We start from the raw sequence: 26,033 nt of genomic DNA on the forward strand, positions 1-26,033 counted from the left end.
CCTTTTTAATATATTTATTAATTTCCCATATTGATTTTCTGAAGCATTCTCTAGGATGCAAAGTGCAAAGCACGAAGTGTGACCTCTAGGCTATTGCTGCAAGTTTATCAAGATTATTTGATGTAGGATTAACTCAGTATGGCTAGTTTTCAGACACTTAAATCTTTAATATTCATTGCATAATCTGCTTTTTTTTTTTCCCCCCAAATACTTTTCTTGTATAATTTAACTGTAGCTATGTCTAGACATATTTCCTGGATAGGGCTAAACAATTTTGAAGGTAAATTATGAGCTGATTTTTTTTTTTTGTGCTTTCACACAACACAGTATCTTTCCATTATGTATGTTAGAACAAATGGGAACTGCAGACATTGGAAGTACAGTTTTCATCCATTTTGCAAACTTCTGCACCTTCGTAAAATGAGTCTTTTCCCAGTAGTGTTTTCAGTCATTTAACTTCCACTTAGAATAAACCTGTGCAGTGCATCTGTACAGTCCATTTATATTGTTTCTGCTTGCACCCAGCAATTCTGGCTTGGAAAAAATGATAGGACCTCTTCCTATATGCTCTTCTATCTCCTGGTTTCTGACGTCTTAATTCTGTTTGCCTTAAGGTCATATTGTATGAGGGCATTGCTTAACAAGTAACTATTGTAGGATTTTCTTTGAAAGCACTTGTTTTTTTGCTTAGAGGAAATTCTGCTTACTCTCTCCTTTCTTGGAGGATTCTGTGGTGTTCTGTTACCTTTCATAAAAGGCAGCTGCCAGTATTAACACCTTGTGCTGTTCTTTGGTCAACAGTCCCATTCATCATGTAAATTCACCTGAACTATGGAAGTTCTTTAATATATTGTCAGACTTCATCGCTGTAGCATGTTCCAATGCTCTTGTTCAATCCATTTTCTGTTCTCTGTATAGCTGTTTGCTCTGCTACTTTCTGCTACCCTACTTTCTGGTTTCCCTTACCTCTCTGCAATAGATGGTTGAAGTGCTATTGTCTTCCCTGAGAGCAGCCTGGCTCACCTACAAATTGTAGGAGATGATGTCCTTATTTTGGATGGATGCTGCTTTGAAGAGGGACTAAGTTTTTTAGACCTAAGTACAGGAATTGGAAAATTTTGGAGCTTTTCAGCACTTTTGGGGGGTGGGGAAGGAGGAAGGAACTCAAATTCATGACTAAGAGAAGGATTTAAATAAAAGGACTAGTAACGTATGTTGTCATATGTAATTTTTAAGGACTTTGTGCCTGGTTTCCTTTGTTATGAAAACCCCAGTCTGCATACTTAACCAGGTGGGGGTTTGATAGCTCTGTTGCTGTTTTGTATTCTGTTGTGACTAGAAAGTTTGAATGCAGATAGTTCCATTTGTTGGAATGAACTGAGGAAATTGTGGGGGCTTTTGTTTTGTTGTGTTTACTGCTTTTTTTGTAAAGCAGTTTCCCTGCTTTGGGGGGGGGGGGGGGGAGTGGTTCTTCTGGGTTTGTTTGTTTGTTTGTTTTTGTTTTTCCTGTCTTCTGATCAAGTAAAAGTTACTGTAAGGGTTTTCAAAGAACCAGTTCTATGGGTCACATTTGCCACGTTTATGCTCCATCATTTGTTCCATTTTTACAACCATTGATCCTTTAAACATATGATTGAGAAACTTGTGGTTCTATTCTTTATCATCACATAACATATAAAAATTGACTTGTATCAGCTGTTTATCATCTGCCAGACTCCTACTTAATAGGATACTTTCCTTGTGTATATGGGGCCTCCTCCTTAGTTACTTGTCTCTATGAAAAAGCATTTCAGTGAGGTAAGCTTTTGTGATTTGAATGCTTCCCAAAAGGTACAAAATGTTTGATTTCACTACATGAGATTTGCGCTGGTTTCTAAATGTGCAGTGTTGGCCATATATTTTGTAGTAGGTTTTTTTTAATGTACTGCTTCCTTTCTCCCATCTGTATCTATAATACTTACAGCTACTGATAATTTTAGTTGGATAGTATCCTAGTTTAAAAAAAAATAAAGTAAAAAAAAAAAAAAAGAGAATAAATAAAACCCCCTCTCATCCCTCTTCCAGAATGCTGGAATTTTGGGAAGTTTAAAGACTTGCAGCAAACCATAGCCTTTCTACCGTTCATTTTTAAGACCAAACTGTCCAGATGCAGTCTGTTCCAGTATGTCTGCAACTTTAGACTTTAAACAAGTTAGGTACCAGAAGTAGGCAAACTGAAGCAGAAAGTTTGTTTTGGGCTGCGTTACCTATTTTTGACACCGTCAGCCAGGCCACCACTCTAAAGCATAAGCTCAAAAATTTTTTTTTCATTGCTTTTTCAGCTTCAGCATATACTATCTGCCAAGCTCAAGGGAAGTAACTGAGATTCACATTGGAGCCAAGTCCCTGTAGGTCTGAAGGATTTCCCCTGATACCAGGAGTCTTCTGAAAGTTTAATAGCAGTGCACCTGCAAAGGTATGGCATTCCTGTCTATTGTGACAGCTGGTTAATGAGGCGTAGGTCCCAGCAGGAGAATGTTAATGAGCTTAGGAAATGTTTGCCTTCCCTTCCTCCACTCTTGACTGATCCTTAAATGAATTATAAAAATCATTTTTCATTAGATCAGAGATCCAAAATTTCACAGCTGTTATGACTGATTGCAGGTGGAGACAGTATTTCTTCTGGAGTGACAGGTTCCTGTTAAGATGGAATCTGTTTTAGCTGAAACCAAACTAAACTTAGATGACTTCCTGCTGTGGTTTGAAGGTTTGCTTTGGAGTTTTAGGCCTTATTTTCATACATGCACATGTGAAACTCTATTGCTAGACTGTGTTGTCACTCTGTATTTCTTGATTTGATCACTCTGCTTTTCAAAGGGACAGGGAGAAGGCTTTTGTGTTTTTCTTGAGTTCCAGCAGATAGGGTGGCTGCCACTCAAAACCTTCACAATCCTTGTCTAATGAGATTTGATTTATAGATATTTCAAGCATAAACTCTTATGTGAAAGTTCAAGTGACCTCACTCAAAAAAAGAATAGGATCTTAAAGATGTGGGACTCAGAGCAAACTGTCCAAGCTTACTTAACATTTCTGGCCTTCTCTGAACATTATATACATCTTGAGACTTTTGGGATTTTTTTTTTAATTTATGTTTTGCTGCCGGGCATTGTCCCTCACAGAACATCTTGAAGTGTGTTCAGCACAACAGTGTAAAAAGTGCTCCTTTCTTTCCAGAGAGACTTAACCTAGCAAGCAATCTGTGACAAATTCCGCATGGTTTCTGCAGATACATTTTCTGGAATGAAGAGTTGTTTTCAGTCACATTCTAAAGGATGAAGCATTCAAAGATTGTTGTCCCTTCTTTCCTTTTGCTTGCTCTTTCTGCCACCCAGAGTTAAGCAGACGATATTTTCTGAAATGACAATTGAGCCAGACAGGTTTGGCTGACAAATCCACAGTAGCTGACCATTGGGCAGGCTATTTATTTGTGTCTCAGGCTGCATGTACCTGATTGTACAAGTGTTACTGGTAAGCCCTGTGAGCAGATGGGGTAGTGTGAAGTGTGATGGGCAGGATGGTGGTTTCTTAAGTACCACGGACAGGGGCCCCTCCGTCTGCATCGGAACCATCTGTGTCTTAACCTGTGGGCATTCCACTGAGGTGACTTCATCTGTAAGGGCTTTTTTACATGGGCAGTTCAGCAGAGCCTTGACCCTTTTGCAGGCATCATACTTATGTTTTTTTGACTTGATACTTTTGAAACAGCATTTTTTCCTTTGAGACTCTTGGTGTTTCACAGCATATGCAATTGTACCCCATTTTTTCCCATTTGACAGTAGTCTTATGTGCATATTTATCAGAGACTCCCCTCACGTCTAGGCTTTCTTATTGTTCTCTTATGTTTTTCTCATCTGATTTCAGAAGATTTCAATGAGGGCAATAGTAATGCAAAACCTGACTTTCCCTGTTTAACATTTCATGGATTAAATTTCAATGCTGTATTCTTCCTAAGTTTATTCCTGTTGTTGTATCGAAATCCTGTCAGAATCAATGAAGTACATCTGGGAAGAGATGGCATTGTTTTATCAGCAGAATCAAATCAAATGGTTCCTTACTTTTTTATGTATGGAGAAATTCTAATCAGGACACCTCACTCTAAAGAATATTAAAATACACCAGTCAATGAAACCGTTTCATGAGATGGTTGGTGAATCACTTCTGCTAAATGCAGTTTAGGTTACATCATAGCTCAATTGACATCATCTGCTTACTTCAGAAACATGCCTGTTTCTGTGATCTACAAGGTGGCAGTATGGTATAACCCGCTGACATTGGCCAACATGTGGTGTTCTGTTTCTGTAGAAACATGAAATTTGGAAAGGCAGTGTAAGAATCTCTATATTTGAGCATCATAGATGGTAATCCTTGGACCACCGTGCAAGGAGGATATGGCTTGCTGTTTGCTCACATTGGGAACCTGTCAATGCATTTTTGTAGAGTAGCTATTTGCTTCCAGTAACTGTGATTCTTGGAGGTGTTGTAGTTTTGCTGCTATGATTGAACCTGTATTGTTTTAAGCAACCGTAGGAATTTAGGTGTTAAATCATAAGGAAATGAGAATGGATCAAGATTGTTTTTTATGTAGGGGATCACTAGGAGTATAGGACTTAAACATGACACTGTTTTGAGGAATTCCAGTTCTTCAAATGTATTTTTGTGTGCTTAAGAGGATACCTAAAGGGGATGTCCAACGACAATTCTGTATTACAGTTGCTGTTGGATAGCTGTGACAAACTCATACTGATGCTCAGGTTGGTAATGATGTCAAGGTGGGGTGTGTATGTTTTGAATAGATTTCAGATTAGACTTCAGACAGGTTTGTCAGTAGTTGTTTTTTGCAGTGTATCAATGTTCTGTCTGCAGATCTCCATCCATCCAGTTGAATGTTTAATGTAAAAACTACTTGCAAGTTTTCCATGATACCTGTGTAGAAGCATTATATTTTTAGTTCCAAGCATTACAGTAGCCTACAGTTTAATGGTTTTATGCTATTTACTAAGTATGGGGTTCTTTTTAAATAATCTTCTGTGATTCAAATAATTTTGGCACCTCAGTCCATTGCTCTTTCACAATTTGTCAAACGTGTTTAAAACTTGGCCAACTGTATTTGAAAGGATGAGAATCCTCATAGTGGGATAACATTGTCTTAGCCTCTGATAGGGGAGGAATCAGCGATAACTCCAGTTTAGATGTCTGCCTTTTGCCAGGAGTTCACAGTGAAAGATCCTCAAGATGATGGTGAGTTTCTTTTGCTTAACCTAATAAAGCAGAAGTGACACTTTAGAGAGCATTTTCTAAAGAATATTAATTTTTGCAAGACTTCTTACCACTTCATGCAACAGTTCAGAAATTAGTGAAATGAAGACAAACTGTTGGTGACTCTGGGGACACACACCCCCCCCCCCCACTCTGTCACTTACAGCTTAATTGTCTACACTGAATTGGCACACTTGATGCGTTTGATTATTTATATGGGTACAAATGATTCTGAGATGAACTTGGCAAATGTGTTAAAAACTGATCTGTGAAAAATGAAGTCAAATTTAGTACATTCCTGAAAATTTTTTTCCTAATATAGTTTGTCATTTTTCTTAGTGTTTCCCTGTTATCTTGAGCACTTCTGTAGTATATTTTCAGGGTCTCTGTGGTCTAATTGAGTTCTACTTTTTTCCTAGGCTCAGATACATATTCTGTGACAAATACTTTGGTAATCTATAACAGTAAACTTTACTCTTTCTAGCTTGACTTGTTCAGTTGTCTTTAATCAGATACAACTCTTTCTAACACCTGGGCATTGGCTACTTTTTACTGGTTTAATTTGGAGCAGAACAGGCTGAAGAAGGAGGTTCATAAAACTTTTTGCAAGAATCTTTTTGACCTTTCTCTTTTTCAACCTTCCCAGTCTTCCCAAAAGTTATTTCTTTCAGCGCATTTGAACAAAAAGCTTGTATATGGTAGGATTTTTTAGTATTTGCTGGTTTCACTGCCTCATATAGCTTATTCTGCAACGAAATCCTGTCTGCCTAAATCCGTAGTTGAATCTTCCTGAGGGATGAACTGTGCTCCTCTACTCTTCAGGAACTGCTATTTGGAAGAACGGAAAACTTCTCTTACCTAATGTACTGAAGTTAGATTTCTTGACCGTTTAAGGAGGTGACTGATTAAGACCACAGAGTTACCTCCTTAGGTGGTCGTTGCTTCGTTAGAGCAAAGAAGTGTGCTTTTCACAGTGGGTCCTTTGAGCATGTTCCTGTGTTTCTTTTTAAGCTGCTAATGTGGTGTCCCTCCTTTGACTCACTTGGAACTTGCGAAGTTTCTTTTGGACATGCTTCATTTTTCTGCTGGAACTGGTGCATCACTGCTATTAACTGGTTCTCTTCCTTCCTAAGTGAAGTGATGGCTGAAGCCCAAGCTCTGCTACTTCATGTGTTGACAGTTCCAATACGTGGAATTATGCAGAGGTCTACTGATTCTGAATTCTAGTAGCTGTATGGTACGACACGGCAGTTATGGAAAGAGAATTTTGAAAGTTTGGCCAGCCTTCTTTCTCCTTGCCAGTTGTTGTGAAAGCATATTTGGGTAGCTGTAAAAAAAGATGGATAAACAGGGAAAAGCCTTTCCCGTATTTGATCACTCAACTCGGAGAAAGTCTGTGTATTGATAAATACTTCATTTCTGAAAATAGCATTTATTTCCTCTGGAACTTAGTTTTATAATCTTCTGCTTGGAAGAATGCATTATTTATCGAGAACACCTGCTTTGAAAACGTTAGGGTTTTTATATAACTGTATGGTAAGAGCGTATAGAAGAACAAAGTTATAGTTGTAAAGAAAAGTATAGCCACTCCTTTTAATTTCAAAGATGGCAAAGTCACTAAAACAAAAAGAAGCAGCTTTGTGACAGAAGTAGGAGTAAAATAAATGCTGTTTGGTTTCACAGCCTGCTTTAGAGGCAGCCACTGGAAATACGTGTTGCCATTTTGATCTAGTAGTCCAGATGATTAAATGTGATGAGGTACCAGGATCTCAGAATCATGTTGTGTCATGCTGAAGCTGTGATGGCGGCAGTAACTCTCAGCTTTCTGTCGGCACGTGTGTGCAGAAGAGAACTTTTTTTCTCCAGGAGAAGAAACCAGGCTACTTTTTCTTTGTATATATGCACAGGAAAACTTACTCCCCTGAATTTTGGGAGCCCTGTCTAGCATACATTCTCAGATATATTTGTAATGACCCTGAATATGAAACTACATACATTGGGTTTTTTCCTTTCTATATCTTAACAAAAGATATCTTCATAGGGCAACAAAAATAATGTATTGTTTCAAGAATGTTAGCCTACTCTAAATATAGCAAAGAACTTGGGTTGGGTTTATAAGCCTAGTACATTAGCAGTTTGAGTTATATGCCACTTCAAAGACACCACAGAATTTAAACAGAATATCACAAAGCATGGAAAATAAGTCAATATTCGGTTTAAGTAGGATTGAGTACAATACAAAAGCCTTCTTTGGATAAATAATTTCCTATCTTATAAGGAGGTCAGCAATACCAGTGTAGAACGAGCTTCCTCTTAAAAACTCTGGTCCTGTGGTCAGTCATCTTTCTGAAGTGTAGCCTCAAGTTGCGTTGGCCTTGGTTATTTTTTCATTTATTTGTTTGTTTTTAATTATTTTTCCTTTATGTGGTTTGCATCTTCTATGTTAGAACATACGGTAGTTGCAATAACAGCCTTGCCAAATGCGTACAGAATTCTGTAGAACCTCTGGACTCCATAAGATAAAGTGAAGAAACAGGACTATTAAATTGGCTGGGGAGGAGATTTTTCATTGAGAACATTATTTCTGCTTTGGCTTTCAAAATAACATGGATTACTGGAGTGGCAGTATATGTCCATAGGTAAAGCTGTAGCACGCAGAGGAGAGGAAAAATAAGAAAGCAATGGAGAGAAGAAAGCAGGAGAAGAGATAGATGAGAGTATGTTACAGCAGCGAAGGACAAGTGAGTGATTTTTTTCCATTTTAATTTCTATTCCTTTATTTTGACTTTTATACTCTTGTTCACCAGTTGTCACCAAATTTATAGTATTAGAAGCAAATTTAAAAAACCAAACAACCAAATGCTAGGCTTTTAGTATATTGTATGTAAGATTACTCTAGGGCTGCAGGAACTGTCCTGAGTTACTAATATTGAACTTGCATTGACTCTTTCCTTTGTTCTTTCCCTCCTCACAGCCTCCCCCCGCCCCCCCTTTTTTTTTAACCTTCTCTGGTAAAACACATACTTGTAATTTTTATTTCACTCAGGTAATTAATAACACAGCTGGCTTTTAAAACTTTCCTGGAAGCCATTTAATTGTGACTGATTCTTAATGACCTATGTAGGAGGAAAAAATACAGGAGGAAAGTTAATCTGGTATTTTCTCATAGTGGACTTATGATGTAGAGTTGGGGTGAAATATGTATCTGTGTATGTATATGTATATACATATGTGTATATACAGTGGCTAGTGCTTCTGAAGAACAGGGTTGACAGCAAAGTCAACTGAAATGAATTTAAAAAACAGTATTTACTATAGGTAGAGCTCCTAGTGCCACCTATATTTAAGGTTCTGTGACCCTTTCCATTTTAAGGCTTAACTCTTAGTTACTTTATAACTTTTGCCCAAGTTCAATTCAGACAGATTTTTTCCATGCCAGATGTCTGCTTTGGGTTGAATTTTTTGAAAGTTTCAGCCAAAGCAGTTCTGTTCCAAGAATAAGGCTAGTGACAAGTATGCTATTTTGCTTGAGTGAGAATATTCTGGTGTCCTTCTTTGATGCTCCAGTGCCCCCAAGCTCTGAAGCAAGGATTTGAAATTTGGCAATAGTTCAGTCTTTGTGTTGAGAATGTGTCTTTTGCCTCCCTGTAAAAATCCACCCAAATTTCCAGACCGGTTTACAAGGCTTTGAAAGATTGCCATTTGCATGGGCTTCATAGGAATTTCTTAAAACTTCACAGTAAGCTTCCTTTAGATTCTGTTCACACTGGGAATGCTTCAGGCAGAGTAGAGCTGTGTATTTCATCCCATTTCTGCTAGGAATTGTAACAGCTGGATGTGGGTGCTGACATTGAACTGAGAGTGGGCAGCATTTTGTCTTATACCACCACCGCCTATTCCCATGTCTTATTCCTTCCCCCTGGTGAAGGACCTGGGCCCTCAGGAAAAGAAACTGTTTCGTTCATCTGAAAAGGCATGACAAATGTGGAGGAGAAGAACTTAGGAGCCTATGTGTGTCTGGTTTGTACCATTCCTTTGGTTACAGAAAATGTGTATCATACTGGCAAAATATTACTTCCTTTTCTAGTGGATGTTCAGATAATAGTAATTAGGTTTTGTTGCATTTAAACTTAAGTAGTTGAGTGGGTTTTAATCATTTTGCTAAACTATGTAGGCATCAATTGAAAAAAAAAAAGACTCAAAAAATGTCACAGTACATTAATGTTACTTAGGGCAAAAATCAAGAGTTCCCTTTCAAACATTTAAGTTTAACTTGGACCTCTTGTGCTTAATACATTGCAGTACAGCCCCAACTTCACTAGTGTTACATGCATTGTCCAAAGGCAGCTATTTGCTTGGAATGGGGAAAGGGTCTATTCTGAGGATGAGTCCAGGATTTGTAAGGTAAAGGATGCGTATTCAGCTGTTACAAAAGTTGGAATATGTTGAGTAAGTGAAGCAGAGATTTCAGGAATAAGAAAAGGGCTTTATGGTTAGGACAGTTGAATGCTTCTTGATGAATTGTGTGCAGTCTGTGCTTAGTCACTGTGTTTTTACATGATCCACTGAAAAAACTATTCCGTACTGGGTGTTCCATACTGGCTGGTTTGAGAACTTGTCAATTTGCAGAAATGCAGACACTTATAACTGCAAGCGAACGCAGTGGGAGCTAAACCTCATGTAAAATATTGTATGTTAGTAAGGACAGTAAAAATCTGGTTCAAAGTATATCAAATCTGACATCTGGAACTAGGGAATATTTTAATCTAATTAACCTAATGCCTCAGTCCCATGTTTTAAAGATGTAGAAATTACTTGTCCCATCTCTGTAGAAAGGCTCATGTAGAAATTGACTGCCTTTTTAGCCGGCCTGAAAAATTACATGCTATAAATAAAGCATATGAGCACCTCCCACTGATCAGGAATGAAGCAAAGCACTGATAAATATGTAATCAAAAGTTCATTTATGTAAACAGAAGTATATTATTACACCAGTAAAATAACCTTTGTAACTCTTAAATTCCCAGTGCTTACCTTTATGGCCCTAATAATTCCCTTAAAATAAAAGATATAATTTTCTCTGTGAAGTTAATAAGCATTGAACTTCCTTTTGTACAAATAGTCCAATTTTGCTGATTCCTTGGTAGCTCTCTTGGTTCTGGAGCTGGAGTCATTATTTCACTCTGCAATTTTTCCAATGAAGCATGCAAACGTGAACTATATTGGATCTGGCTGAAACCAATGATGTCAACTCTTAAGAAAGTAGTGCTTTATTTTAGTGTATTAACTAATCCATTTAGTACTGTTCCAAGCATAAAAATCCCAGTATCAGAGCACTGGAACTTGGAGTTTGTAAACTGTGAGAATAACATTGAAATACAAGTTTAATTAGCAATAACCTTTTAATTCTTTCCTAAATTGTAGCCACCTTACCTTAGTACTAGTTGAACAAAACCTTGTTGGGATCCTCATCTTTTCTGTTCACTGTTGTGATGGGAAGCATACTTGCTCAAACTGGTGACTACCACCTCACCGGGGTAAATTTCCGCTTTGTAAAGCTGCTTCAACAGCACGTCATTTCTATCACTTTGTAAACCCAACTGTTACCTGAAGTTTCATATGCAAAAAAAAAAGATTTTGTAGCTTTTTTGAAAGAGACAGGGTTACAACAAATAAGTGATTGTGTGTTTGTGGAAGTGTTTAGCTCCCGGAGTGAAAAGATTTGCTGCTAACTTTTAGTGAATTTAACGCTTTGGAAATCATTTGTTGGAGAGCTGGCAGCAGTGGAGAGTTTTAGGTTGTGGGTTTCTCTCTTCAGGTGGAGGTGTGAGAGGAGGGGTTTTTTGCTCTTGAAACTAGTCATCAAACTTTTTTTACTTGTTTCTTGGGTCATTCCCTCAGGGTGTTTGCTGCCTCTGAAACAGTAGATCTCTGGTGGGTCTTTTGAAAGCTCCAGCAAAGGCAAAGCATTTGACAGAATGTTTGTCATGCAGTATTTTCTGGAGAAAGATGGGAATTTTGAGTGGCTCAGGATCATAGATCTTAGAGGAACTAGGCTGCGAAGAACAGCAGTCTTATTTGCTTAGCAGTGTGAAATCCACTTGCTTGTGGACAACTGTGTTGGGTTTTGTTTTGTTGGTTCCCCCCCACCCGAAGACTTCCGCTTACTTGTGTGCTCTTCCATATGTGTTTCGAGCTGTGCTTTGAAGTTGGGCAACTAGCTTTAAACAAAAGTTGTTACCACATTTCTGCATAGCATCTAGCTTGATTTCAGCATGCTGATGTGTCAGTGATGTGGTTTAGAGTTAACAAAATGCAATTCTTTGCTTGCTTTGACATTGGTTTCTGTGGGATTAAAATTAAAACAAAAAAAAATCGTATTACACTCTTTGTATAAAAGCCAAGTCAAAATAGACCATAGAATGTGATTAAATGGCTGTATTATTAATTGGTTGGGCATCTGTCTTGACAGATAGATGAGGCGAAGTCCATGAGGTATCCTCTGTTTTCTCCTCTGTCACCTTCCATTTCGTTCTCCCCAAGTCTCCTAATAATCTTAGGAATTGCTGAAAACCCAGGCTTTGTGTGAATTCAGTTTCCTAAAAAAGTCATTCTAGAATATTGTAGTTCTGAGTGCCTAGATAAAATAAGATGCATATTTTCCATCATCTTTGATCAGTGTACTTCAGTAACAAGATCCAAATAGTACTGCTTTGGCTTTCTTGAATTTATACTCAAATCTGTATTTTTTATATTGATTTTTATTTTAAGGTTAAGGCACAAAATGAAGGGTAGATTCAGAAAGGCAAAAGCAAACTTTTTCAAATTTTAGGAAAGCTGTAGTCAGCTGAATTATTTGTATCCAATTACACCAGCAGTAAATTAGTTATGAGTAATCTGTAGCATTTCAAATTCATTTGAAAAAGTAACTAAAATCTGATTTGCAAGACAGTGTTAAATTGGTTTAATATGTGTTCATATATTAGGTACATTAAATGTTTCTGAATGTTTTGCTTTTCTGTCTTGTTTTTGGCAGCAACTTGAATTAGTGGAACCAAGCGGCTGGATTCATGTTCCTTTAACAGATACTCATAAGAAGCCTATTCGCACGTTTATGATTCAGATTGCTGTTTTAGCTAATCACCAAAATGGAAGAGACACTCACATGAGACAAATCAAAGTGTACACCCCGGTGGAAGAGAGCTCTATTGGTAAATTTCCTCGATGTACAACAATTGATTTCATGATGTATCGCTCCATAAGATAAGATTTCTGAATGAGAAATAATAAAGGCATTTTTTGGTGGGCGCTATCATTGCTTAAGTATTTAGATGCTTAAAGAGCAGGCTTTACTTCAGTGTAATTATATCTTTATACTTTGTACAGTTTTGAAATAAAGGTAATCAGTGCTACACTATATCGTAGTCTGTAATCTTGCATGACTTTTGCTTGAAGTCTTTGAGTGCTCTTGTATTATCTGGTTTAAAGACATTACCAGTAGTGTTTTCCCATCACTGCTTATGATAACGTGTTGTACCCTTTTCTGTACAGGTTTTTTTTTCTGGTTAATGACTGACTGTATGGATTTAGCCTTCTTTTTAACTGCGAAGTAGATGATAGAATTATAGAATATCTCAGGTTGGAAGGGACCCCTAAGGATCATCAAGTCCAAGTCCCTGCTTCTTGCAGGACTACCGAAAACTAAACCATATGAATAAGAGCATTGTCCAGATGCTCCTTGAAGTCTCTTAGGCTCGGTGCCATGACTACTTCCCTGGGGAGCCTATTCCAGTGACCAATAATGCAATAAAGGTGACAATGACATGAAGAAAACCGAACCATTCCAAAGTGCTCAATATAGTATATACAGTAATATAGATACATTAATATAGATATACTGAGTATATGTCATCTAACGTGGTAACTGTTCAAAACAGAGGGAGAGTTAGGAATGGTCCAACATCCTACAATAACCTAGGAATGAATGTGAAGGTCCAGCGCACCTTATAAGTACTGAGAACTCAAATGTGTAATACAAGGTAAACTTAGACTCATAGTATGGAGTTTCTCTAACATATTTTAAAGTTAAAAAAAACACAAACAAACAAAAAAACCCCAAACAAAAAACAACCAAAAAACCCACAATCAAACAAAACCAAACAAACAAAAAATCCAAACAAACATTGCAAGGAAAATGTATGCTTCATCTGCTATGAGTAGGAATATTTAACACTTCTAATAATGTCTCATAATCTAATTACTAGGGTTATTTTACTTTCTTAAAAAAACAGGTAAGTTTTAGAAAGAGGCTGTTGATGTACAAGGGTTTCTTTTAAAAAGTTCAGAACTGATCCGACCCATTCTTTTTCCTAGCACCATAAAAGTTGATGATAAATCAGACTAATGTCAACCAAGGAAAACTTCTAACACTTTTGTTAATTGTGAGCAAGGAGAGGCTAATAAGAGTGGAGGCTCATCAAACAATGGTACAGCATCCTCCAAAGCAGAAAGGAGCTGAAACAGAGGAAAATGGGAAGGTTGTTAAAGATTTAGTTGATCCAAAGAAACTTTGAAGTATTCTTTTCTGTTGCTCCTGATAGTGTAGTTGAACAAGCTGAAACCTGGCTTGACTACTTACACTGCTGTTCTGAAATCACAGATGGTGTTCGAGGGGTTTTAAGAACCTGCATTAAACTGGATGATGTTAAGCTTTACTGTTAGGAAGGGGAACCGTATTTACAAATTGAATTTAATGTGGTCTTGTAGTAGATGTTAAGATGCACAAAGCTCTTTAAAAGTTAAGGCTGTAGTTAGATGTTATACTTCTACCAATAGCAGATCCAGTCTGAAAGCTGCACATTCCAATATTTTGTTTCTACTTTATTGTGAGAAATTACCATCTTCATGGTTGACCCTCTTCAGATGCTTCAATGACTGTTCACTGAGCTGTGTCTGTGAAACAGTTTGATCCTTGATCCTTGGCCGTTTAAAATAAGTATATTCTTAGTATTGGGTGGAAGCAAGTAATCTATGGTAGAACTGTGGGAATGAACAGTGAGTCATGATGATGATGAAGGTGGGAGCAGATTAAAAGGGAGAGTACAACTAGTAAATCCTTCAACTGCTGCTGACAGTGATCTATGACCATACCTGAAAGGCAGTATAAAAACACAAACTCATTACTAAAGTTTGTGTCTTGCTCTTTTATACTTAGTGCTACTTGAAAACAAGTGCAGTGGCCATTCTAAATCTACGTTGAATCTTTTCTATGTTGTTTCATAACAATTGTAGATACATTGCGTTGGTATTTAACATCTGTGCAAGCACATTTGTGTGTTAACATTTTTGGTGCTTAGTCAGAGAAGGCTGCTAATTTTTAAGTGATGAGATCGTAGAGGATTGTCTGAAAATAAGTCAAGCTACTGCCTTTGTGTATTAATATAGTACTTGGTATTTTAACTGGGATAAACAAACTGGTCTGCCAAACTATTGCAGGAAGTTACTACACATGCATTGTGTTTAGTTGCTACTTTTTTTTCTTGCTCATGTTTTTCAGACATGGAATTGTGAACTTTCAACTTGAAAGAGCAATTTTATGTGACTAAGCACTAAAATCATCAAGCATACAATTTTTTCCAAAGGCAGAGTTCGAGAACAGAAAGTTCTCGTAATGTTAATTTAGTTAAAGCTTATATATTGCTTAGCTGCATGCTTCTTTGGAAGGTGTCAACAAGTGCTGTAAATTACAGGTAACTGCTAATGTGTACTAGAGAATCCAAAATTACAAACCTAAAGAAAAGGCAGAATGAGTAACCTTTGCCATGAAAATTCACAAAAATAGACAATCTTACTGATGTATAAATAGTGCTAATGGAATACTAGAACCATTTTCATACTGATCATGAATTTTCAGGGTTTTAGTGAAAATGAAAATAACATTTTAGCTCTATATACTTGTCTCCCATATTCACTTCCTGCTCAGTCTGAAAAATTTCTTCTGCGTCCTTTAACAATATCTTGCATTCATAACTTATACATGCACACTTTGCTCTTTGGAAGGAGACAAGCTCTAGGAATCTCTAGTCTTTACTATGCCCCAGTTGTCAGCTTCTCAGTAGAAATGAATACAGAGCTGTATCTCTGAAAAACATGAAGTTGGCAATTGACCTATTTGCCCTACAGGGTGGTTTTACGAATGTTAACTTCAGGGGATGCTAAGAAGAGACAGGTTGTCAACTTGTTGCCAGCTTAAAGCATACTTTTTCTTCATGATGAGCAAACAAGACAGCTTCTTCAAAGTGATGAGGAAAAAATAATGAGATATTCACGAATGTGGCTTGCTAAGAATTATAACTGTGTCTAAACCTAAGGGCAGTTATGTGCGTACTTTGGCTTGCTTCTCCAAATATGAAAGAGTAAGGTGTACTGGTTGCAAGGACAACTGGTCTTAAATAATTCTGATCCATGGAAAAGAGAGCTTTTATAAAACTTTTAAAGGTGTATACTCCGAAAAGACATCTTTGCTTGTCAATTAGAAACATACAATCTTAGCATTGTATTTAGCAAGCTGACTGCTAACTGAAGGTATTCAAAGTCTAGAATTGAATTAAAATCAGTGACATGTCTAGTGTAAAGGTTTGTAAAGAGGGTAAGAGGGTGTATATTTGTATTCTATAATGGCCAATATTTAGGCTAATAAAGGTTAAACACTTCCTGAGTAACTGTTTTTACTAAAGCGATGATCTGAGCAGTATACTATAGGTATGTCCCTATGTGAAAGATGTTTCGGAGGGTTTGGCTGCTTTCCCCTACCCCAAATCACAGGACTTTCCCCGCAGACCTATAAGTAATTTCCTGGTTTGTTTTTACAAATCCTGTCTATAAAGAAGAATACCTTCCTTGCACTGGTGTCCTTGTCCACCTGGAGACTAAGATCAGAGTGGACAGTTTTGTGTTATTACTGTAGCAGTGTCGAATATCAAGTAGCAATAATCCAACAAACTGAACCAAGGGAGTTCAGAGTTTTTGTTTCTCAAGCATTATAAAACTGAGAATAGTGTTGTCAGGGAGAGGAGAAGTAGTCAGGAGGCCACCTGTAGTCTGTGATGGCCTAGTGTGACCATACCTTAAAATACTGATAATTTATAGTTCCTTGTGACTAATGTGGAAAATGGAGGGAACTACAGTGATATAAAAACGAGTTTAAGGCATGAACTTTCTCTTGTTTAACAATGAAATATAGAAAAATTCCAAGTCTCAGAACACTATCTCTAAAGCCTGCTTTCCTTTTTTGGAAAGACACTGGTAAGTGGATGAGCACTTAATTTACTTGTTTTCTTTAAAGACAATGGACTAGTTCTCATTAATTTCAATAGAGTATTGGGTTAGGTCCTTTTTCATACTGAATTACGGATACTTTTAGGCTTTCAAATTTTTGTTGTAGTCTGGCTAGTAATATCTCATTACGACTTTACTTCAATCATTTAAATTTCGCAATTTTTTCTTTTTTTTTTTTTTAATATTTTATTTTACATTTTCTTCTCTTGCTTATATTAGAGAAAAAGAGAACTGCAAGTTGCACCGTGGCGGAAAAGTTGGCAGTTTTCTAACTTCAGGCAAGGTATGAAAGTACATCCTGAACTTTTATGTTTAATTGCAGTATCAAAAGCAGAATTATAGGTTAGATGAGAAATGAAAGGTAGGAATCATCTTGTTTTAACTTGTGCGATGTGGATTCCCCCCCTGTAGCTAGAGCATTGTCCCTCACTGTTGAAGCAGGCAGTAGTTAATAATCCTAAGTGAACTCGTTGGAAAACTAGAGCACCATAAAAAGAGATAAATAACAGACTAGTAGTATATTGAGTGAATCACTATGATTAGCTGTATTATATAGCAAATAGAACTCCTTGATTACTGCTCTGTGTTTTCCGTATCTTTTGTTTTGTCATCTAAGATGTTGTTGCCAAATAGTCCTTCTCTTTGTCTCTTGTATAATAAACATCTGATAAATATTGAGTCGTATAAGATTAAGGGTAACATTTAAATAAATGGGATAAAATGGAAGATTTATTTGTTCTAAGAAGTAATGACTTTGCAATGATTTGATTAATCACTTCAAATAGTAGTAATTTAGGGGGTTTAAAACTTTTTTTGGAAGATACCACATTAGAGCTTTCCACCTTATGGGACAGAAACTTGATTCATAGTGTAGGTGAGAAAGCCTTTCTTTAAATTTAACCCGGGGTTAATTTTCTCTGTAGACACTAAGAAGAGGGAAGTTACTAAGTGACCAGGATCTTCAGTAACTCCTGTTGAAATGAATGAGGGTAACTGTATTTTGACTAAGTCATTTTTGTCTGTCGTCTTAGTACTACGGTGTAAACAAAGGCAGATGACAGGAGAGGGACAAAAGATGTATTTGCTGCTCCTGGTTTCTAAAATGGAGAACAGCAAAACATTTCTGTTTTGCTTAAGCTTGCATATGGAGTCTCTGATGGAGCCGAAAGTTGAAGCCATCTCTCTTTTGTCTTCTCTTTCACTGTGAAGCAGATTTTCAGGTAACAATATTATTTTAAGGATGAATTTTGCAGCAGTGTCCAGATCGCCAGTACTGATTAGCAAAACCACACAAACTTGTGTGTAACAAATGTTACACACAGACTGAAGGACCATGGAGAGCTACCGGGTGTTGGGAAGGCAAATCATTGCTTCACCTAATACAGTGAGCCACATCTCCAGGCAGCAGGTCATTGCTTGAAAAATCCATACTTCTCACAAAGCCATAGCCAGCAATAATTGTGATTGTCTTGAGTCAAGAGCTGCAAGTGAAACAAGTGCTCAGGTACCTTGTGAAGTAGGGGTAGCTACAGAGTCAGTGCCACTTGCAGTAAGTCATGGTGCCAAGACCGGGCCTAGTAATGACAGCTGAATCACATTACGTTCTATAGAGAAAGGAGAGTCAGAAGCTAGTGTAGTAAACTTCTCAGGAAATCCTAAAGACTTCAGACATTTTCAACCATAAATATACGTCTTTGTTTCAAAATGTCCAGTGGGTTTTCTGTAGCTCCTGTTTTCAGGATGGATCAGGATCAGTAATACAAAAAGTGAGAGTTCGTTGCTATGTCAGGTCTAACTGAAAGAATAATTGCTTGTCGGTGCTGTTACTGTGTTTTGGTATGTGAATGAATTATGGAGGTACTTTTGGTGGATATTTTTCTTGAATTTACCATCCAGCTCTGCAGCTTAACTGGAATGCATCAGAATTCTTTGAGATCGTGGGAGCGAGCCCAGACTGACATGCGCACATGCTTCCTACATGGGGGAAATGCAGGTTTGGGGCTCTGGTTATAACATGCAGTAGAATGCTAGTAGATTCCTAAATTTTGTCCTTATATGTAAGTAGTTATTAAGCACTGATGGATGGATTACAGGAATGTTTTGCATTCCTTTGCATGTTTACACAAAAATAGCTGTTTATTATTTAACTACCACATTATTTTACTTCTTTAATTAAATGCAGTAGGTTTTTGCTGGAGCAGGAGATAATAATCTAAATGCATTTAAAACGTTCCTAGTATTAAGAGTATGTACACTGCCCTCCAAAGGCAGGATTGCTGAGGCTTCCAGGCAAAGGTATTGGGTGGTCTGCTGTTGGTTTGAAATACTTAAGTGTTCTGTTTTAGATCAGAAAGGTGTTAAGGTGCTTTTATAAAACTCTATAAACCATCATTAAACATTATTCATTGAAGTAAATTTGAAGTAATGCTTCATGTGACATATTTGCTGTAGTTCCAGGCTGACATTTCAACAAGCTGTTTTACATCAGCCTAACAATTACCTGTGATAGTTTCTCCATTTGCACGAAAGAATAAATATTTCTTGCAGCCAGTCAACAGTATTAGCGTGGTTTAGTTTAATGGAAGGTGGGGGGGGAACCCAAGTAATGAAAATGATGCTAATACTAGATGCTGCTAGGGGATATAATCCAGACATAATTACATATGAAATGAGAGTCAGTTTGGGATCACTGAAAGCATTAAATATCTGAACTCTGATCCCACTGAAGTGAATTACCACTGTTAATTATAGTAGAGAACAGTTAAGCCAATATTTAATACTTTGATTCAAGTAAATTAAATGGGATCAGTGACTTCCCAGTTATGTAGATAAAAACAGGCTGACCTGGAGCAGTTTTGAAAATTTCTTTCTCAAATGCTGCTTTCAGTATACAAAACTCCTTTAGGAGTACATTCCAGACACATGCAATGTAGCATTGAATGTGTCATTTGTTGAAATCTTTTGAAATTGGAAGGTAAAAATTCCTTGTGTCGGATGAGAGCATCAGAGCTCTGCAGCACTTAAGTTTTGAGACAGTTTATGGCTATAGATTCAGTTCTAGTGTTGACTCGAAGATGTCTACCATCACCACACTCTTGACTGGTTATCTTGCCCCATCTTCAGGGAAGCCCAGTGATGACTTAGATATGGCAGCTGAGATAACAGTGGGATTCCACATCCTCTGGCCAGGCAAGACAGGCTGATTTACAAACACAACTTACGTAATCTATAATTTGCTTTTCATTGAGTTAGGAATTGCTTCCTTGGGCAACCTGTTCCAGTGCCTCATCATTCTCACAGTAAAGAATTTCTTCCTTGTATCTAACCTAAATCTCCCTAATCTAACCTAAATCTCCCCTGTTTAAGCTTGAACCCATTACCCCTTGTTTTATCACTACAGTCCGTGACGAAGATAAGGAGGATTTACTGCGAAATCTCTGGTTCACATTTTCTAAAGTACTTACTATCGCTGAAGGCAGAGGTTTGCTTGCATCAGCCATTCTATTCCACTAAAGAGTTCACCTGTTTAAATAAAAACATCTTTGAATGGAAACCAGTGTATTTCACTTAGTCCATTTCTCTGGCTTCTGGTGGCAGCCCTAAATTGCTTGCTCTGGAAGTTGTCATCTCTGGACCCTGCTTCACCCATTTGCAGTGCTTGTTTCCTCCCAGTCTTTACATTGGGCCCAAATTCATCTCCAAGTGTGAATGCTTTCCCACCCTTGCCTTTAGTTATCCCCTCACTCCCATTCTCCTTCCCCATAGCTCTCATCTGTCTCTGTCCCTTTTCCAGATTCACTGTTGCAGCATTTTGTATCCTGTTTAGTTGTAACTTTCTTCACCCAATACCTCTTTCCTCAGTTTCCCCCCTGAATTCCCTAATCTTCCCACTTCAGCCATAAATTCAGCCTGAAGCAGACAGCTGGTGTGGGAAGTTTCAGCTAAAAGTGTTGCAATTTGGCTAAGTTTTGAGAAACTCGGAAGAGATTTGTGAGGGAATTATCCCTGGGTAATGTTTCACATTTCACCAAATACTGTCTTCTGGGCAATGTGCTTTGTTGCTTTGTGTGGACCTTCCTATCTGGTTTAAAATTCGTTCTCTGCAGTAACTACCTAAGCTTCAGTAGATTAGAAGAGCTGTTTTTATTTGGGGTTTATAGAGTCAAAGAGTTTTAAAGATAATTGATCTTGTTCCCCACGCTAGTTGAAGTAGCTTTCTATAAAAGTATTGTTTGTCAGGAGCATTTGTATTGGAAATACCTCAGTTCTTTTATACTTGTTTATAGCTTACACCAGGGATTTGTGCTAGAGTAGTGTTGTCACAGAGGTAGCTCTCTCACAGTTTTAACCTACCGCTGTCTGTAGCACAATGCTGTGAATCTGCTTCCCTAGCATGTAGTCTGTATGGTAATAAAAGCAGCAAAGTACGCTCCTCTTGCCCAGTTCTCCTTAAGTGCTTGTATGAGCCAGACTTGTACTCTTGTTTTTCAAGCTTTGTCGTTACTAAACTTCTCCTTCTTTCCTCCCACCTAGCTTTTCACTGGGTTTCAACCCAGGCTTACCTTCATTACTGCAGGCCCTTTTGGGCTAATTGATGGTTCTTGAGTCCTGGTGTATGGCTGTTACATGCGCAGTCTATTAAAAACTGTTAAAAAGCCAGTATCTTCAATCATGCAAGGTTCTCTTTGCTAGAGAGATGTACCAACTATCTGTATTGTCTCAAAGTACAAACCTCATGTACTTTATCTGGCCTTTGAATGCCAGAGTTAATACCACACATCAGAGCTATCAGGAGTTTCTAAAGTCTGAACCTCCTAAACCTGGAGGCAAGGAATTACTTGACAAAGACAAATCTGATCACATGGAGCCTTTTTGTGCTCTGGTGGTCCTGAAGCACTGAAACCAAAATGAAAGCAGCCCAAAAAGAAAAAAGAAGTCACTTCACCCTGGAAGATAGTTAAGGCATAGAAAGTCTTTCCGCATCTATTTCTTGTTAGTGCCTATTGCCATCTGGATGGGTGAGTTGTCCTGAGGTAGCACTCCTCTACCCCAATCTCTCCATTGAATGCAATTTCTTGTTTCACACACCCGTTAAAAAGCAGTCTGCTGAAAAGTGAGCACTGTCAAATTAACTGATTAAAATCATGAATACTGTGGAGTGAGTAGGGATTAATTTTTATCCTGGCCCCAGTGTATCTTTCAGTACAAGAGGATATTGAGTTATATCAGCAGACGGGAAGTTGAAAATAAATGAAAGAATGTTGTTCTCAAAGCTGTATTTGAGCTGTGTAGCTCCTGGCTGCAGCAGGTTGTAGATATCTAGAGCTTGCATGACTGAACAAATTGTTGGGAGAAAAATCCATTGAAGATCATGAAATACAGAAGATATAGGCCTTAAGTTGTTGGAAATGTCTGTAGTACTGGATGAAATACCATTACATGCTTGTCCTCTTACACTCTTCCCTAGGCATTTCAGTGCTAGCACTGGTCTATGCCAGTTCCTTTTTAGGAACAGGATAGTGTCAAGCCCCTAGCAAGACCAAAGAACTTTTGCTTGGAAAAGGAAGAGGGGATAAGGGAGGAGTTTGGAGAAACAAACTCACTACAGGGGACAATAAATGTGATCAAAGGAAGGGATTTGCTTCAAAGTCTGCTTCAAAGTATCAAAGATGGAAAACCAAGGAAGTGGAGGGGATGCTGTTCAGAGCACCCTCCAAAGCACTAGAAAGTGCTTGAAAATACCTAAGGACCTGTGGATACTTCCCAGGGGCTCCTACTGGGGACAGGTTGTTTGAACTAAATGGACCTTGTGGTTTTGCTGCCATTTGTACATTCTTCAGCGGTTTAAATTCTTGAACACTTGGCTGTTGGCAAAATTTGCTTAGAATGTGATGCCAAGTGAGAGTAGAAACATTGTGATTTGAGAGTTAAGCATTGCATTTCTCTAACCCCAAAAAGCAAACTTTTGAGGGAGGAGTATGTTTAAGAAAGGGGTGGGGGGGAAGATCCTAACAGTTTTCTCATCACAGTACACTGAGAAAATGTTTAGACTGATATATAACCTTCATAGTGTTATGTTCTACAAAATTGGCAAGAGCTTCATTCTTAGTCTGAATGCTATGCTTGTTGTGAAATTTAAATAATAAACAATTTATATATGTATATATTTTAGCTTAAAATCACATTTTGTCGGATTTGGCTGTTAATAAAAGCTTATGGTGGAATCAAGCGCTCTGTCCATCCAGTGAAAATATGAACAGGACCACACAAAATGCTTCCACTGTGTCATTTCTTTTACTGCTGTTCCATTAAAATAGACTCTTTGCCATAGAACTTACTTGTCATTTCCCGCTTCTCAAAAATATCACAAGTAGTGTAGCTGCTGAAGCTTTTCCACTTCTAGCTTTGGTATCTACTTGACTTGTATTTGCAGAAGATCCCTTTATGTTCCTCCCTGTCATTTCTTTTCAACCACATACACTACTGGATCTTAAATATACCATATTAAATGCAGGTTTTGGCTAGTGCTGCTTACAACTAAACTGACACTAGTCAGTGTCATACTTACCTTGGTTTGTCATCAGTAATTCCAGAAAGAAAGCTCTTTTGATCTTAATGCATGTATTCTAGTGTCCATGTCTACTTTAGCGTTTACTGAGAGAAATTCTTGAATTGTATCTTCTTCTGGTTACAGTATGCTTTTTCTGTCTCTTGGATTTTATAGCTTACTGAGCTCCACTGAAGCAAGAAGGAAGTCTTTAACTTTATGGGCATTTGTTGAGCTGGATAATTAGCTTATCTTGTTTGTATGTTTGTGCAATCTCCTATAACATGGCCCTGTGTCATTATCATGTCTGCTGGGCTTTCTTAAATCATAAAAATCATGGGTGTATTCTTATTCGGCTTCCTTGATTCAAAACTGCTTTTGTTTCATCGGACAATGGGGTTTCCCCCACTTTTTTACAAAGTATGAGTAATTCTTTAACGAGTGTTTGCAGTACCCCTGAGGTTTTTCTGTTACTTTTCTGGAGGCAAGTGCATAAGTAGGATTTGTTTAGAAAGCAGAGGAACTGGTTTAGTAGAGAAATATTTTATGATTTCTGCTTCATATGCACTAATGAAAATTCACAAAATTTCTTTGAATGTCATCTTAAAACTCAAAAATGTAGGTAATGATACCTTCAAATGCCTTAAAATAGTAAAATGCCCAGCCAGTAGTGAACCAGAGGTCTAGGATGAGTTGTTGTCATATGAATTTATTATTCAGTACCATCAACTTTGGTATTTCCTTTGGCATTATATCACCTTCAGTGTAGGTAGATGGAATTAAGATGCTCTCTATAAGGCCCAACTGTAGTCTCATGATTCAGAGATGGTCTCCCAAATGATAAGAATACATGAGATTGATGTCATAATAGGGCTACAATTCTATTCTGGTGTTAATACACAGTAAAACATTAGAAGTGATGTTAACATCCTTAAGAAATGTTTTTGGTTTAAGCACCATTCGGCATGCATTTTAGTTTGCAAATTGACTTACTTCACCTTTTTAAATTCCTGGGATCAAAGAACAGTGCTCACTTGCTCCTACAGTTGATGAATACTTACAACATTTTGTTACATTTTTCTGTGCAGTTAGTTTCCAACACCTTCTCTTCGTTTACAAGGGTGTGAATAATCTGCATTTACATGCACTGCCAGTAGTGTTCACAAGCTGGCAGGCAGGTAATACTAACTCACAGGGTTGTGCTTGAATGCATCACTTCTGCTATGCTCTTACTCTCCACTGTGCCAACAGCTGAGAGAGCTGTGAGTTTTCCCTACACTCACATCTTTCTGGCTCATTGTCAGCCAAGCTACGCCAACTGCACCAGCCAGTAAAAGCATATAGGAAAAATAAATTTGTCATAGGAAAAGTACAGAGAAGTGATTACTTTCATGCAAGACTACAGTGAAGGCACTGTTAGGCTACACTTCACTGATGCAGAAAAAATAGCTTTCAAAATCAGGGGTTTTGTCAGTGATAGTGTGTTTGAGGACACTTCCACTCAAAGAGTTAGGACCAAACCATAGGTTATTATTAAACTGCTGTAATGTAAACATTTTTAATAATTCCATGAGTGGATGAGACAACATGATATCATTGTGTTGTATCATTCTTAAAGAACTCTATATCAATAATGGTAAAGGGATGTGCTGGCTGATATGCAAGAAGATACAAGAGACTTGTGTAATGAAAATTATCTTTGATGAACTGCACTTTCTGCAGTGGTTTCTTCATTAAGTCTCCAAACATAGCATTTTTCAGGTTATTTATATTGTAATATAAAATAATAGAAAGTAAAATAGTTGTTGAAGTATATCTGTGACTGTTAACCTGAGAAACTTTTGGTTTTTTAATCTTCCTTAAACACACACTTACCCTTTCCTCGTGTTATTATAGTGAGGGGAAATCAAGCAGGCTCCTTTTCTCTGTAGAACTTCGCTCCTAACTACAAATTACAGCTTCAGGATTTGTGTGATTATTTTGTGTCTAGTTCTTCCAAGAACTTTGCAGGACTGTGCAGAAGGCATTGGGATACTGAATGCTTCAGTTTATGCTTAAAGTTGCTTAATCTTGGCATACTAATCTAAATAATAAGTGTTGCATTTTTTGTTATACATGTTGAGCAGCATCTGTCTCGTGAAAGTCAGTAGTACAACTAAAATTAATGTTAAACAGTGCATGCAGTATTTGTCAGAACCGTATTAAAGGACTATTGCAAGTGCATAAGTTATTTACAGACTAAGGTAAATTACATTGATCTGTTTTTAATATATTGTATTGACATATCAGAGACCTAATTTCTAGCCTTCACTCAACACTAACTCCATGTGGCAGAGATGGCTATCGAGTAGAAAGTTAGTTTTATTGCTCTGGAAATAGGAGTACAGATCATAGAATTTCTGTGTCAGGCGTCAGATTTTCTGAAGTCAAAATTTCAGAGAGTCTAAAACGTGCAGAACATTGCAGGTGTTTAGCTTTGACATTTGTGGACAATCTTGTCAAAATGTGCAAAAACTATTCTATACCAAAACTACAGACTATTTTCCATCCTGTCTAGGAGGCTTACAATACGAAGAGCACTTAGGAGTAGTTTTCATGGGAAAAATATTCTCCACATGGCAGAAAACTAACAAAGTCTGTCTTCCCGTATACTTGCTGTCTCCCTGATCCTGATACAAGTTGAGGAAGGGACTATGATGAGAAACTTTTGAGTAAGACAAAGGATTGGTGCTGGTAAGTTGCACTTTATCAGTTACTTTCCTGACACGAAATGCCTAATAAGTTTTCATCTAAAAAGTGGGTCACTATTAGTTGAATATGCATAGCACGTATGAAGTTCTATATCACTTACAGA

The 26,033-nt window shown here is 37.6% G+C and overlaps 1 protein-coding gene across 12 annotated transcripts in view; it reads left to right on the top strand.

Annotated features, from left to right (window-relative positions):
• Positions 1–26,033, top strand: part of ANAPC10 (anaphase promoting complex subunit 10) — a 59,730-nt gene that overhangs the window by 25,575 nt on the left and 8,122 nt on the right. For 2 of the 12 annotated variants that reach the window (XM_030493091.1, XM_030493092.1), the window contains exon 5: positions 12,332–12,506. In XM_030493091.1, the coding sequence (XP_030348951.1) occupies positions 12,332–12,506 (175 nt within the window). Of the gene's footprint in view, positions 1–2,321; positions 2,456–5,189; positions 5,278–7,934; positions 8,037–9,223; positions 9,316–12,331; positions 12,710–14,185; positions 14,291–15,894; positions 15,905–16,851; positions 17,264–22,804; positions 24,239–24,267; positions 24,839–26,033 lie in introns of those variants that run through there. The other 10 variants (XR_003992403.1, XR_003992405.1, XR_003992404.1 and 7 more) reach the window with 10 other exon arrangements.

This window comes from Strigops habroptila, chromosome 7 (assembly GCF_004027225.2).
Source record: "Strigops habroptila isolate Jane chromosome 7, bStrHab1.2.pri, whole genome shotgun sequence".
NCBI classification, from domain to species: Eukaryota; Metazoa; Chordata; class Aves; order Psittaciformes; family Psittacidae; genus Strigops; species Strigops habroptila.